Here is a 14,976-nt window from a genome sequence, read left to right as displayed (position 1 = left end):
CTCTCCAACTTACTGCCCAACTGTTGGTTCCTCTTGGAAGTCTTCCAGGACCAAGCCTTCAGCTAAAAACCGAAACCCTCAATCCCCATTGTAAACAATAGGGCACCCGATGCCAAAACAGAACCCTGCACCCAGCTGCCCCTGAGCCGCTGCTGGTGCACTTTGTGTGCTAAACCAGATCCCCCTTTGCCCTGAGCATAACACCAGGAGCTTTGCTCCCACAACCTTGTTGCCTGCTCGTGAGCTGCTACCAACCAGAGGCCTTTCATCCCCCCATTGGATAACATTGCTCCTCCGCACTCTGCGCCCGGCTCCCTAGTGCCGCTGAGGGTGCCTTGAGAGTGCATCCCGGAGCCTCAGGGACCCCTGGTTCTAACTCCGGAATACCAACTCCCACAAACTTGTACTTGCCTGCCAACCTATCACTTCATTTTTCTCCATAGGAATACACTAACTGTTTTCCCTTGAAAATTGTGTGGAGTCGGTTTGTTTTGAATATCCAAAAACTGTCTATGTACTAAAAGTGAATTACTTGCCTTTTGTCTAGGAAATGTCTCACGTGATATCTAGGCATATCACACTGATTAGCAAAAGTAATCTGAAAAGTAATTTAAAAAGTAACGTACATAGTAATCCGAAAATCTGAAAGAAATAGGTTAGTGTTAGATTCCTTACCTTAGATTCCCTACCTTAGAATATCCCCTGGCATCAGACTGGATCCGGAAAGTTTTGCGTAGCAGTACCCCTGCGCGTCGGTAGGCGTCGTCCGCGTCCGTCGTCGGCGTCTTGGTCGCCGGGATGACGTCGTCGGAGTACTTAGACGCCGCCCTCACGCGCTGACGTCAGTTCTTCTTTTTTCTGCGCCAGCAAGTGCAGATCCGGGAAGAGCAGTACTCCTAGTCACTTTTTTACTAACTTTTTTCGATCTATTTTGGATCTTTTAGAGTTGATCTTGACTCCGGTGCCGATAGGGTTCCGGGCCTTGACGGCGAAGGCTAGGCGGGAGCGGTCCGTAAGCGCCTCGAGATCCGGCAGTCGGCCCGCGCCGCTCGAGGTCCCGGTCCAGGAGGAGGTCGAGGGGCTGGTTGCGGGGCCACAGTCATCACAGCTCGGCGAGTAGACACCACTCGTCGGGCTTCAAGTCCTCAGGTAAGTCGAGGCACAAGAAGTCGAAGAAGCAAAATCGCTCTTCCGACTCCCCCCGACGCTCGGCAACGCGGCCCTGGGTTCGGGCGACACCGCCCAGGCGGGTCCGCCGGAGCCGCGTACAGCTCCACACCCGCCGGTCCCTGGGCTGAACTCGACGCCGGAGGAGATCCGCGCCTTCCTCAGGGCCATGAGGTCACGCTTCCCTCTGTCAGATCCTGTCGAGGTGCCTTCAGGCCCCGCGGACCCGTCTGGCAGCCCACGCGGGCCAGCGGCTTCAGCCCTGGCGCCGTCGGGTGCTTCGTCGCAGTCGGCGACTTCGGTCCCGACGCCGCAGGGTTCCTCGGGATCCAGGCCTGGATCCGTGACAACTCCGGTCGACCTTACGACCCCTCCGCCGGCGTCGTCACCAAGGGTGTCGCCCCGGCGCTGTCCTCGGGCGCTGTCGTCCCCGATCCCCACCCCGGTCCGGATCCGGTGTCGGACCGGCGCCGATTGGTGAGCCCTTCACTGACGATCCGGCTCCATCATTTCTTCCTGACCTTCAGGAGATGGATGACGAGGGGGATTGGGAGGGGTCTGAGGACCCTCTGGCACTGCAGTGCCAGTTGAGCCAGGACTGGGCAGACAAACTGGGGGAAGTCAGTGGTCTGGACACTTCGCCCGACACTGGTTTTGTCTCCCCTCCGACCGTGGCTACGGAGGAGGTGGCTGCTTATAGCGTGGTGTTGACTAGGGCAGCCAAGGCCTGGGCTCTTGAGCTCCCAGTCGCGGCCGGGAGGACTAACCTCCTCACTGAGGTACTCAAACCGCAGGCAAGCTCCTCGGAGCCTCTCCTGCCGTTCAACGAGGCCCTCACTGACGTTCTGTTAGGCATCTAATCCACCCCTCTGCAGGCCTCCCTGTAGATCGAACGTGGCCCGACACCACCGCTTAGCTCCGGGCAACCCCAGTTTCCTGTCCGTTCACCCCACCCCTGAGAGCCTGGTGATCCAGGCCTCAACATCCCAGACCGCATCCCTGATCGCCGCTGCGGATCGGGAATCCAAAAGGTACGACCAGTTCGGTAAGAAGCTGTTCGCCTCATTGAGTTTGGAGTTGCGTTCTGTCAACACCGCCTGCCTTTTGGGCCGTTATTCCCACTCTTTGTGGGATACAGTTGCGGAAGTGCTGCCGCAGTGCCCGGCGGAGGTCCAGGCAAAGCTAACCCAAGCCCTCGCTCAGGGAAGGGATAAAGCACGATATTCCATTTGGTGTGGACTGGATACCACGGACTCGCTAGGCAGAGCGAATGCAACGACGGGGGCGGTTCGACCCCACACCTGGCTGAGGTCCGCCAACTTTTCGGGCGATGAGCAAGCATCCCTTATGGACATGCCCTTTGAAGGCAGTCGCCTCTTTGGCGACAAGGCGGACAGCGCGCTGGAACGTTTTAAGGACTCCAGGGCTATGGCCAAGTCCTTGGGCCTCGGCAAACACCAGCAGACTTCTGCCTTTTGTCCCTTTCTTGGCCAAGGAAGGGGCGCCCCCACACATCCAGCTAGCCACAGGCCGCAGAACCAACCTCAACGCGGTCGCTGACGTGGTAACCGCCATGGCGGTGCCGGGGGACACAGGCAAGGTCAGTCCACACCCGCCCGCAGCATCTGCCTAAAAATCCTCCTAGTCTGAGTTTTCAGGCCCATTTGACGCCATTGGGGGGCAGGGTTCGCCATCAACTCCTCCACTGGCGCTTCATCACATAGGAAAGGTGGGTGCTGCAAATCATCCAAAGGGGCTACTCCTTCCCCTTCGAGGCGACCCCTCCAGCCATGCCACCGCAGTACCACCGCATGTCGGGGGGTCACTTGCAACTTCTGCAGGAGGAAGTTACGGGCCTCTTGGCCAAGGGGGCCATCGAGCGCGTTCCTGGGCCAAAATTAGGACGTGGTTGCTATTCCCACTACTTTCTGGTACCCAAGAAGGGCAAAGGGGGCCTGCGCCCTATCTTGGATCTAAGGAGCGTCAATGGCTTCCTCCCAAAGGAGAAGTTCAAGATGCTGACTTTTGCTCAGGTCCTAGCTGCCCTGGGCCCAGAAGACTGGATGGTGGCATTGGACTTGCAGGACGTGTATTTCCACATCCCCGTCCTGCCGGCCCACCGGCGTTACCTGCGGTTCACGGTAGGCCACGAGCACTTTCAGTTTACCGTGCTCCCCTTCGTCCTTACCAGTGCCCCACGTGTGTTCACGAAAGTGATGGCGGTGGTCGCAGCTCATCTGCGCAGATTAGGGGTTTCAGCCTTCCCCTATATCGACGATTGGTTGTTGAAGGCGGGTTCGCCCCAAACACTTGTTGCAGCTGTCTCAGCTAGCACAAAGTATATGGAGATGGGCCATTCCACAAAATATATATCTTCTGGCAGAACATATTCCAGGAGTGCTCAATCAGATTGCGGATCTGCTCACTCGTCAAACACAGCGGATCCAAAAATGGGAACTTCATCCTCAAGTTCTTCAACCATTTTTCCACAAGTGGGGTGACCCAGAAATACATCTGTTTCCCACACACCGAAATGCAAAAGGCTCAACCCTTGCTGCCAGGTTTCCACACCCGTTGTCCAAGGGCAATGCAATATGGATGAAATGGTCAGGCAGATTGGCGTACGCTTTTCTGCCACTCCAACTGATTCCACTAGTAGTACGCAAGCTCCAGCAACAGACTCTCAAATTGATCCTAGTTGCTCCCACATGGGCACGGCAACCATGGTTCACAACACTCCTTGAACTCTCAGTAGTTCCACACCAAAAATTACATTGATCCCCAACACTCCTAACGCAGAACCATGGCGAGATAAGGCACCCAGATTCAGCACAACTGAATCTAGCGATCTGGCTCCTGAAGTCCTAGAATTTGGTTACCTTAACCTCCCACTGGACTGTATGAACATTATCTAAGAAGCCAGAGGACCTACTACTAGAGCTTGCTATGCAGCCAAAGGAAGCATTTCGTCATTTACAGCAATCACAACAAAATTGACCCGCTAGATGCTTCAATTCAGAACAAAATAATTAGCTATTTACTGCATCTACAAATATGTAATCTAGCTTACTCATCCATAAGATTAAATGTGGCTTCCCTTGCTGCCTACCTGCAAATCAGACAACATTTGTCATTATTCAGAGTACCTGCTTTCAAATCTTTTATGGAAGGCCTTAAAAGGATAATTCCTCCCACACTGCCACCCTCTCCAGTGTGGAATCAAAACATTGTACTTACTAGGCTCATGGGTCCTCCATTTGAACACAAATGCGAACTGCAGTTCCTTACATGGAAAGTAGCTTTCCTTGTCGCAATCACCTCTCTCAGGAGAGTAAGTGAGATCCAAGCTTTAACCATACAAGAACCATTCTTACAAATACATCGTAACAATGTGGTTCTTCTAACCAATCCAAAATTCCTTCTTAATCAATCTGTAGAGTTCCCAGTGTTCTTTCAAACACCAGATTCCGTAGCAGAGAGAGCTCTTTACACACTAGACGTAAAAAGAGCTCTACTTTATTACAATGACAAGACTAAACCTTTTAGAAAGAAAAACCAACTGTTTGTAGCCTTCTCTCCACTTCATAAAGGAAACCTCATCTCTAAAGCTGGAATTGCCAAGTGGATAGTGAAATGCATTCAAATATGCTACCAAAAGGCAATACGCATATTAACAATTCCCCCTAGAGCCCACTCAACACGTAAACTAGGGGCATCCATGGCATTCTTAGGGAACATTTCCCTAGAAGACATTTGTAAGGCAGCTACATGGTCTACTACACACACCTTCACCAAACCCTATTGTGTAGATGTGCAGCCAAAGCATCAGGCCTCTGTAGGCCAAGCTGTTCTTAAGACACTTTTCAGAACTATTGCAACAGATACAGGTGACCACCGCTAAGGGACGCACTGCTGTACAGTCTATACAAAAGTATGGATTCTGCCGCACATATGCCTCGAACGGAAATTGCTACTTACCAGTATGCATCTGTTCTGGGCATGTAGAGCTGCAGAATGTCATACGCCCACCCACCTCTTCGGGACCTGTATCTGTTCCAGTGCTATCTTACTTGGATACATTCACATGGACATTTTTTCTTTTTCACACAAAATCCATCATTTCCCATCATGGCATAAAACAATCTAAGGATAGAGTCGATGTCCATGCGCACTATCGTCCAAGGGAGGAGTCACCGATCTCTTGACTACAGATACTTCTTCCAAGACCTCAACAAGGTGCAGCATCCGAGCCCACCACCAGATGGCGATCTATGAAAAAGTATGATATTCTGCAGCTCTACATGCCAAGAACAGATGCTTACTGGTGAGTAGCATTTTCCTTTGAAACAGTGACTTACCTGTAAGTCAATCAACTGCGTTTGAACCTGCATTCAATTGTAAAACATTACCTAAGATTTTGGAAAGCATTTATTTCACTTACCTGCACCAGCCTTGGCTTGGTTCTAGAATTAAAATAACTTTATATTTTTTATACAAACAAATTGGTCTGAGTTCAGTCTTTGAGTATGTGACATCATTTGCTGCCTGAGTGTGTAAAACAAATGCTTAACACTACCCTCTGATAAACCCTTACCGCTAGCCCACACTACCACAAATAGAGAGTGAGGTGCTATCTACATTTGCCTCTGCCTATCTTTGGGGTTCCACTGGACTCTGTGCATGCTATACCTTATTTTGGTATAGTATATACAGAGCCAGCTTCCTACAAGGGCTGCCTTTCTACATCAGAGTCTTTTTACCGGAGCCGGTCATGGTTGGGAGAGCCTCTGGAGTCACACTACAGGTGCCATCTGGGAGGTCAGGAGTGATCAGTCAACACTGGACACGAGATCAGGATCACTGGGTAGACGTCACTGCACAGGTGGTCCACTCAAACTCGGGAAGTGGGCGTTGGGTGCAGAGTGGGCAGGAGACGCAGATACGCCTGGATCGGAGGCCTTGGAGTAGGTTTCTTCTGGAGAGGACTGCTGTCCACTGGAGATTGGAGTATTTTTCGAAGGAGCAGTCCTCCTAGGGTTTCAGAGGCCGCTTGCTGCAAGACTGGTCGCAGGTTCGCAGAAGCTGGAGACGGGCCTGTAGGACTGGGGGCCAGGGCAGTCGCCTTCAGTCTTCTCTGCCATGTCGACTTTGTCGATTTTCTCCTTACAGGGCCATGCACGCTGCAAGGGCAGTGGCATGGTCCCAATGAGTTAGGGGTCCCAGGGGACCCTCTTCAGTTCCCAGGCACAATGTACTAGGAGTACCATGTACTAGGGACTTGCAGAGGGCAGAAGTGCCAATTAGGGATTTGTTTTTAGGGAAAGCACTGGCACAGGGGACCTGGTTAACATGGACCCTGTGTGCTACATTTGAAACCACATCAAAACCAGGCTGGGGCTAACCAATGCAAAAGAGGCACTTTCTCACAACAATGTATAGTAGGTGATGAATGGGTTACTAATACACCATCCACACATAATGCCCTCGACAACAATGTTTCAGTACCATACTGAAAAGATCAAACATGCCATGCTCGATCTAACAAAACACTGACACTTGTCTTTCACACTCATTCTCTTTCAATTCCCTTTGAACACTAGAACAAAATAATTTGCATAGAATGCACAAGTTGGTATAAATGCATCTTATCACCTTAAGTTGTATGTACATCATGTCACAACTCACGCCCTATGACACTTATCCTCCTCCGCAAAAGATTAATGTAGTCTGTAACCTCCTTGCCACAAGACTGTCCTCTGACCTCCACCGAGGGTGAATGGAGGCAAACCGTGTTGTTAGTAGTGTTACACCACAAATGTATCTACATGGGGTGCCTCCTTCTCAGTGCAATTTCTCTTTAATGGTTGCATTCTGGAGGCTGTGTGGGGTAGTCCAAGTGTAGAGTATGTGTTTGAAGTGAATGTGTGTGATATGGGTCATGTGTATAGTATTTTCTTATTCCCTTCCATTCATTTATCCTTCTTTGTGGTGAAAGTGTACACCCCAGTGAACATCTCTGCTATCTAGGTGGAACATAAAATACAAAGGTAAAGCTACTTGTAGTGACTTTACAGTTGTAAATACCATCATGCATGCCACCAACCCTTCATTGAAAGCGAGGGAGACAAGTAAGTAGGTGTAATTCTCAACTCCTAAATGGTGAACACCAGAAAAGTAGAGAGTTACCACCCAACTGTAGTAGTAAGGATGCACATGAGTAAATGTGCACGTCTGTATTTAGCTTGGTTATTCAGGCCTCTGTTTTTGTACAGAATGTTTTCCAAAGAGAGGGGAAAAAAGTACTTCTGCACAGTGACATAAATATTCTGTATGACTTGATTGAAGATAATTGTGATTAAAAACTAAGATTACAAGTAACTTTTCTTTTCTTCCAGGACACAAGGGAAGATTTTGTCTTCGAGTGTGAAGGTGGCAACCCCTTCCAAAGGGCCAGATTATCTATTTTCCAGTCCTATGGCAATCCTCTGTACTACGGAAAAATGCAAACTTTCAAAACCGATGAAGATACTGGATGCCTGATATCTCCTTGCCAGTAAGTTCTGCCAAAACCACTTGTATTGTTTCATTTGTGGATAAATAGTATATCTGTTTAAGATTTATACAGTGCATTCTTCCAGAACCGCACTCAGTCAGTCAGTCAGTCAGAAAATACTTTATTCGGTTAGTTTAAAAACCATAAAAGCATTCTATACATACATTTAGATTATTAAAACAATGATTCACAGCAAAATGATCAAACATTGAATAAATATAAAAATCAGTTAATTAATTTTTAAAAAGGCCTCGGGTCATCTGTTTTTTTTTGTTTGTTTTTTTAATTAATTGATATGAACTATATCAAAAAAAGATTTTTTTTTTCCGCCTTAATCTAACTGCAGCAATAAGGAAGCTAGCTATACTAAAGATCTCCCAAACATTAGCTAGCAGCTGTAAATACAGCTGTTTAACTTGCAAGAAACCTTTATCTTTTAGGATTAGGAGAATAAAACGCTTCCGAAGTTGCAAAAAGTTCTCACAAAAAAAAAGTGCAACGTGTCCTGAGTAGAAAAATCATCACAAGAACATACCCCCAAGTCTTCCACCCTCCTCCATCCCGGGGCGTCAACAAGAAAGAAATTAATCTGATTCAACCTTAATCTTACAAGGGGAAAGCGGTGGTTAGGATTGGATACAACATTCAGATATGGTTCAATTGCACAGGATGTTTTTAACAATTGGTGAGCACGTACGGTTGGTTTTGCCAACTCCCTTTCTTCTCTTTCCATAGAAGCCATCAACAAATAAGATTCCTTCACCCATTTAATATCACCTTTTACTAGCTTGTCTGGTGAGTTAAATAATTCTGTCCGTCCCAGTTTCACTGGCAGCCTATGGACGTAACTCAACCAGGGGATACAATTCACTTGATCTAGGGCCAGGCAATCTCTCATGAGTTCACGGTTCAGCTCTAGTTCAGGGTTTAACCAAGTTGAAATCCATTTCAGGAGAGGTGCTATAGCAATTAGATCTTTCAGAAAACCAGCTTCTGTCTCCTGGTGGATTATGTAAGCTGGCGTGGATTGTGAGACAGATGAAAAGGTTTCTTAAAAACTTATTCTCAGCAACTTGAATTTCGTTGCTTTTCTAAAACCCCAAATATCTGCGCCATACATCGCAAGAGAAATACATTTGCTCCATATATTTTTAACAGAGCTTGCAATGGTCTTGCCCCTAACCTGCTTGCAAAACCTAAGACAGCAGATGTAGATCTGGCCAAGACATTTCTTTTGGCATGTATTTGCGGGGTCCAAGTGCCTTGATCGTCAAATATGATACCTAAATAAGGAAAGGTAGAGGCCCTGGTAATTACATTGCCTCGCAATGCAGAGTTTTAACCCTTTTAGGTTTAAGGCCGATTATCATGATGTGAGATTTGGAGAAATTAATACTTAAGTCCAGGGATTTCATAAAAGCAGCAAAGGAGTTTAAAAGGAGTTGTAACCCAACCGCCGTTCGTGCGAAGAGGGCGGCATCGTCCGCGTAGAGTAGTGCCGAGATCGGTCGTTCCACTGCACGCGGAATATCTTTGCATGCTTCCCCTAAAACGTGATCCAAGTTATTAATGTAAAGGGTGAGAAGTAGAGGGGCCAAAATGCACCCCTGCCTAACACCGTTGGCAATACGTATTTCCTGGGTGCAGTTGCCCCTTTGATCGTATCTCACGGTGGCTGTTAAATCCCTGTGCAAGTCGGCAAGGAAATGGACAATATTTCTATCTACACCTAGTTTGAGAAGCATAACCCATAGTTTGGACCTGTTCACTCGGTCAAAGGCCGAGGAAAGGTCCATTAACGCCAGAGAGTGTTCCCTTCTTGGCCATGGTATACTTCCCAATTAATAGGTGCAGATTGAGGCTTTGATCGGTGGTGCCTCTTCCTTTCCTAAATCCGTATTGCAGATCTGATAGGGTTTTAGTTTCAGATAGCCACCATGTAAGTTTGCTAAGTACCACCCTTCCAAGCACCTTTACGGCAGAATCAATAAGTGAAATGGGTCGATAACAACTAGGGTCCCCTCTGTTACCTTTTTTAAAAATCGGAACAATCACTGACTCCGACCACAAACTGGGTAGGCCTATTTTATAAGCCTTTTTAAAAACATCGGCCAATATTTTAGACCATGTCTTTATATCAGATTTGAAGAGATTGGCTGAGACACCATCTGGTCCAGGGGCTTTATTGCTGGTCATTTGACTTATAGCTTCTGCTACATATGACTCTGTCCGCGTCAGTGTGTAAGCCTCGATCTCAAATATAGTACCAGAGTGACCATGGATGTCCTGATCACCGTACCCAGATTTAAATTGATTATACCAAGCCTGCTCCTGTATGTTGCAATCAAGGGGGGTATCCATGGAATATTGGAAAAGGGGTTTGTTAACAATTTCCCAAAATTTGGCATTGTTTTTAATAACATCGATAGATAATAAATCATTCCATGCCTCGGTTTTAATCTCCTTTTTACGTTTAGTTAGAGCCAGTTTATAACTTTTCCTTAAGGCTACTATGGCACATTTATCCTGTGGTTTAGACTTTAAAGCTGCTAACAGCTTATGATGGGCTGCTGAACATTTTCGGTCAAACCATCTCTCCCCTTTCGTTGGCTGTTCCTTACAGGGCCGCTTAAGATCAGAGGCTATCTGGGTGCAAATTGTGGTATAAGCCATAAGGACCTCAGTATCCCTGGTGCTTTCGTCTAAACAGAGGTGCATCTCTCTTCCGATTTCAACCAACAAATTGGCCTGAAAATCCTGCGGCACTACTGAGCACCATTTAATTTTCAGGCCTGGTCTGTGAGTCGTATGCCTGAAATACCCGCAGATCTATTACGTTTGTTGAGCTTCTTAAGTCCCTTGGCGAATGTTAAAATAACCGGGTTATAGTCGCTGTACTGGGACCAAATATTGGTGTAACTTATCACCCTTGAAGTCAGGGCTGCGCTAATAAAGATGTAGTCAATAGTTGAGTGCATACCCCTGCCTTTAAAAGTTGGAACAACTGTGCCATCATCAAATTTATTGGGATAAGTTCGACCATTATCTGCCACAAGGCTCTCCAGGAAGCCTCCCTGCGATGAGTGCTCAAAATGTCTCTAATTGATCAACAGGACCTAGGCTATCCCAGACATAACAACTTTGATTGCAACAATGTACATTAAAATCACCTAAAACAATAACCGAATAAGAAGTTGTTTGTTTCTCACTATACAATTTAAGAAAAGGATGCAGACTGACCAAATGTCCATTTGTAGAAGCCTTATCAAATGAATGATAAAAATTGATAATAAGCAAGGTTGGAGCATTAGTAAAAGTGATCTGTACCGCCAGACAATTTGGTGAGCCAGTTTCCAATATACAATGGATACCTGCACTTTTCAAAGAGATCAGGGTCAATCGCCCACCCTTTGCCCTGCCCGTTACAGAAGCTTTCGCTGGTTCTGAATAGGTGGTGTAACCATCCATTCAGAAAAGATTATTAATATCCCAGGTTTCCTGTAACCCGATGATGTCAAAATCACTTAAGAAATCTTTCCACCTGACATCATCTGATTTACTTTTCAGCCCGCAATATTCCAACTCCATATCTTTGAGCATTCTCCCAAATTGCTCTTGGCCCCCTGAGTAATGTTATTCAGACATGCTGTAATATTTACTCCACCTACATTTCCCCCTTCCGGACAGGTGTCTAGTCAGTTCTTGTTATCCAGCCAGCTTAATGGGGAAAATCTATTAAATGTTGTGAACGTGCTCTCATAAAACCTGTCATCTGCAGGGGTGATCCCTCCATGATGGTCTCGGGTTCGATCAACAGAACTAACCCTAGGGAACAGAAGGGGGTTGTGCACTGTTTCAACAGCTGAACTAAATGGGCTGTTTCCTACCGTGTATCTTTGTAGCCCCTGGCTATCTCTGCCCCGGGTACCTACGACAGGGGGATAAAAACAGCCCAAAGGTAGAGCAATAATCCTCCCGAAGCCTGATTGGTACTCCCGTGGAGAAGCCACCCTGCCACATCCTTCTGGTCAAAGTTGATCACTATACAATCTCCATCTGCCGTTTTTGGGCAACTTTCGACCCAACCAACCCGCCTAGCCTTTATAATTAGGGCTCCCAGTTTTCTGTTTTTACTGATTGTTACAGATAAATACAGACAGAAAACAATTTTTTTCCTGTCTGTATTTATTTTTAAATACAGAAAAATATGGAAAATATGTCTTCTTTGGATGTTTTTTCCTGCTGTCAATCAAGAGTGCCAGGTCAGTAGGTGTACAGATTGAGAGTTAGGGGAGATGAAAAAAGGCAATAGATTTCCTAGTTAAGCTTAATTAAGTGCAGATTTACAGTTAATGATGCTATTCTACAATGCAAGTGTTTTCAGATAACGCTATTGCACGGTAAACTGCTGAAACCTTTTGGGCATTCAAAGGTTAGTATACATTTATCAGTCAAATAAATGTGGAAAAATACCCATGGCAGCTTCATTTATACAGAAAACACAAAATAGAAATGGATAAATACAGAAAAAAGTTGCAAAAAATAAATATGGATAAATACAGACGCAAATGTAGAAAAAATAGATACCATAAAAACGGGAGCCCTAATTATAATATATGTAGATGCCCTTAAGCACCCCTGAGAAGCCCTGCTACACCAGAACCTGATTTTGCGAATAAGCTCCTCCGTAGTCTCAACGCAATTACTTTTAAGATGGGGTACCCCTACTAAGACTGATACTAGGGGGTTGGCTTCTGGTGGCAAGTCCAACCCTGTCTGTTCAACTCTTAGGTGTTTTGGATTTGGCTCTGACCTAGGTGGTGTACTAGACTTCTGCTGACTGGTACTAACAGGCCCTTTAGCGATCCCTCCCATTGGGCCATTGCTTGCATTATGTTTATTAAGAGGCCCTGGAGGAACCAAGGTTGGTACCCTATCATCAACATCACGAGCCCCAGCACAAGGCAATTGAGAACTCCTCAACAACACCTAGGCTATTTACACGAGGAACCTGACGCCCTCCCACACTGTGACCATCAAGTTTAGACTCAATTTTAATTAGCCTATCTAACTCATGGCCTAGACCAGATTGAACATATTTAAATACGTCCTCCCTTAGGGAACCAATAAGCAGGTTGATGTGTGAAATAACCGGGTCCATATCCACATTAGTCAATTCAAGGCTTGTCAATTCCGCTGTTGGCCTTTGAGTGGTGCCAACTTTGTGTATTGGTAGCATCTTTCTAGTGGTGTTGCCTGGTTTCAAACTTTTTTTTCTCACTTTTTTGCCAGGGGCTACAGCCCCACTGCTTGAAGGGTCCAAGCTCCCTTTCTCCTTCGCTTGTACTTTCGGGCAAGATGTGGAAGCACGTCTATGTCTCTAATAATGATGTTGGCTGCCAAGTCTGAATTATAACTGAGGACCGGATTTGAACATAGAATATCCTCTGGAGGAATGATAATTGCTCCGTCAGACCCCCTGCTGCGGCAGGGCCGGGTGGAATAAGAGGGCCTCTGGTGCCCTCCGGTGACGTCCTGACCTCTGCGCCCAGCAAGGCCCTCTGGATGTTGAAGTCCAGCCGTTCCCTTCACGGCAGCGGTGCTGTGCGGCATTGCGGCAATGCGAAGGGCAGGTAGAAGCAGGGGTTAAGCAGGCCGTTCCCCTCATGGCAGGCGATTAGGGCAGGCCGTTCCCCTCACGGTAACAGAGAAAAATCCAGCACTCTTAATGTTTTAATTGTATTTGATTTATATTATTTATTCAGTGGCTTACATCAGTCCACTATAGATCCGCAAATGTAAGTCAGTAAGGACCAGATGTACGACCATAGCATTTTGCGACTCACAAATTGCACTCAATTGCGAGTTGCAAAATGCTATGTACAACAGTGTCCGAGACGCTGTTTGCGATTCCCAATGAGGTCTGGTGGCCTGCTGGGCTCAGTAGACCTCCATGTCTGTGACTGCTTGTAAATCAGTTTTTCCTGGGGACCCCTTCCCGTCTGCGAATGGGTTACCACCCACTTGAAGAGGGCGGTAAATTGCAAGTGTTTTGCAACCGCAATTGCAAAACATTCTTACATAGGGTAGCGAGTCACTATTTGGAAGGGACGCCCTTGGAACGCCCTTTCCTAATAACAAGTCGCAATCTTATTTAGCGAGTCGCCAAAAAATTGTGACTTGCTAAATAGGGTTTGTACATGGCCCTACTGTTTTTTGCATGCGCATACGGGTCGCAACCCCGTTTGCACATGCAAAATAGGGTCGTACATCTGGCCTTAAATGCTTTTCTGACTACTGTGAAGATGACCAGAGCTGCATATTTGCAAAATGGGCATAATTTATTTGTCAGGCATATTTTTCGAGCTATACATTCAACGTTATTTAGTCGGTCATTCACCTACACTCTGATATATCCATTCTTTCATTTCTGTCTCATTTGATGTGTGTATTTATTAATTTAAAGAGGGCTTACACTTTTTCATGAATTATGTTGTTCTTTGCTATCAACGTTTTAACATCAACCTAAAATCAAAAACTCTTTACAATTGAATGTTGCTAACTTCATTGGAAGCACTTATTTACTGACAGAGGAAGGGACATGAGAGGAAATCATTCAGATCTGTTTGAAGCTCAATTTTAACAACATTATTACAAAATAGTATAGTAACATTGGTTTTTGCTTTCTGCACTGGTGATGAGCAACAGTAGTTGGTAGCTGCATTCAAAACATTCTGATTAGCTGAGCTGTGCTCAGCTTTTCATAATGTGCAAATTTATTTGTTAATAAAGAGTTAAATAAGTGCAGCCTTTTACTTTTGATGCTATAACTATTCCACTGACTTCCCTTCTGCTGTTTATTTCCTGTAACATTGTTTTGTAAATCTGGTGTTCTTATAAAGAGTCGTTGGTGTGAGTACAGGATTCTGAATCATATTATTCACTTCTATGGCATTGCAGTGGGAAACAAGTTTTTGCCCACATTTGCTACGTCATAAAGATATTGCATTCCACACAGACTGGCCTCATCTTAGGCACAGCATTTGCTATCTGCTCCAATGGAGAGAAGAGAGCACAGCTTCGTGCAGGGAGTACTCTGTCTGCCATATTTAGACGTGTTTAACAGCCCAGTGAACATCTTTTGCATTTACAGGAACTGCTTTCATGGCGGTTCTTGCAAATGCATTGAAGGTGTACCGTGTTGTTCATTGTCCCCCCCCCCCCCCTCCCCTCCCCAACACCCCCCCCTTCCCACC

At 46.3% G+C, this 14,976-nt stretch overlaps 1 protein-coding gene across 7 annotated transcripts in view; it reads left to right on the top strand.

The window, feature by feature from the left end:
* Positions 1 to 14,976, top strand: part of SUPT20H (SPT20 homolog, SAGA complex component) — a 404,514-nt gene that overhangs the window by 195,525 nt on the left and 194,013 nt on the right. For all 7 annotated transcript variants that reach the window (XM_078657195.1, XM_078657196.1, XM_078657192.1 and 4 more), the window contains exon 15: positions 7,563 to 7,720. In XM_078657195.1, the coding sequence (XP_078513321.1) occupies positions 7,563 to 7,720 (158 nt within the window). The remainder of the gene's footprint in view (positions 1 to 7,562; positions 7,721 to 14,976) is intronic.

Source organism: Lissotriton helveticus, chromosome 8, assembly GCF_964261635.1.
Source record: "Lissotriton helveticus chromosome 8, aLisHel1.1, whole genome shotgun sequence".
Taxonomy (NCBI): domain Eukaryota; kingdom Metazoa; phylum Chordata; class Amphibia; order Caudata; family Salamandridae; genus Lissotriton; species Lissotriton helveticus.
Note: the sequence above shows the minus strand (reverse complement) of the source record. Positions and strands in the feature narration are given on the sequence as shown.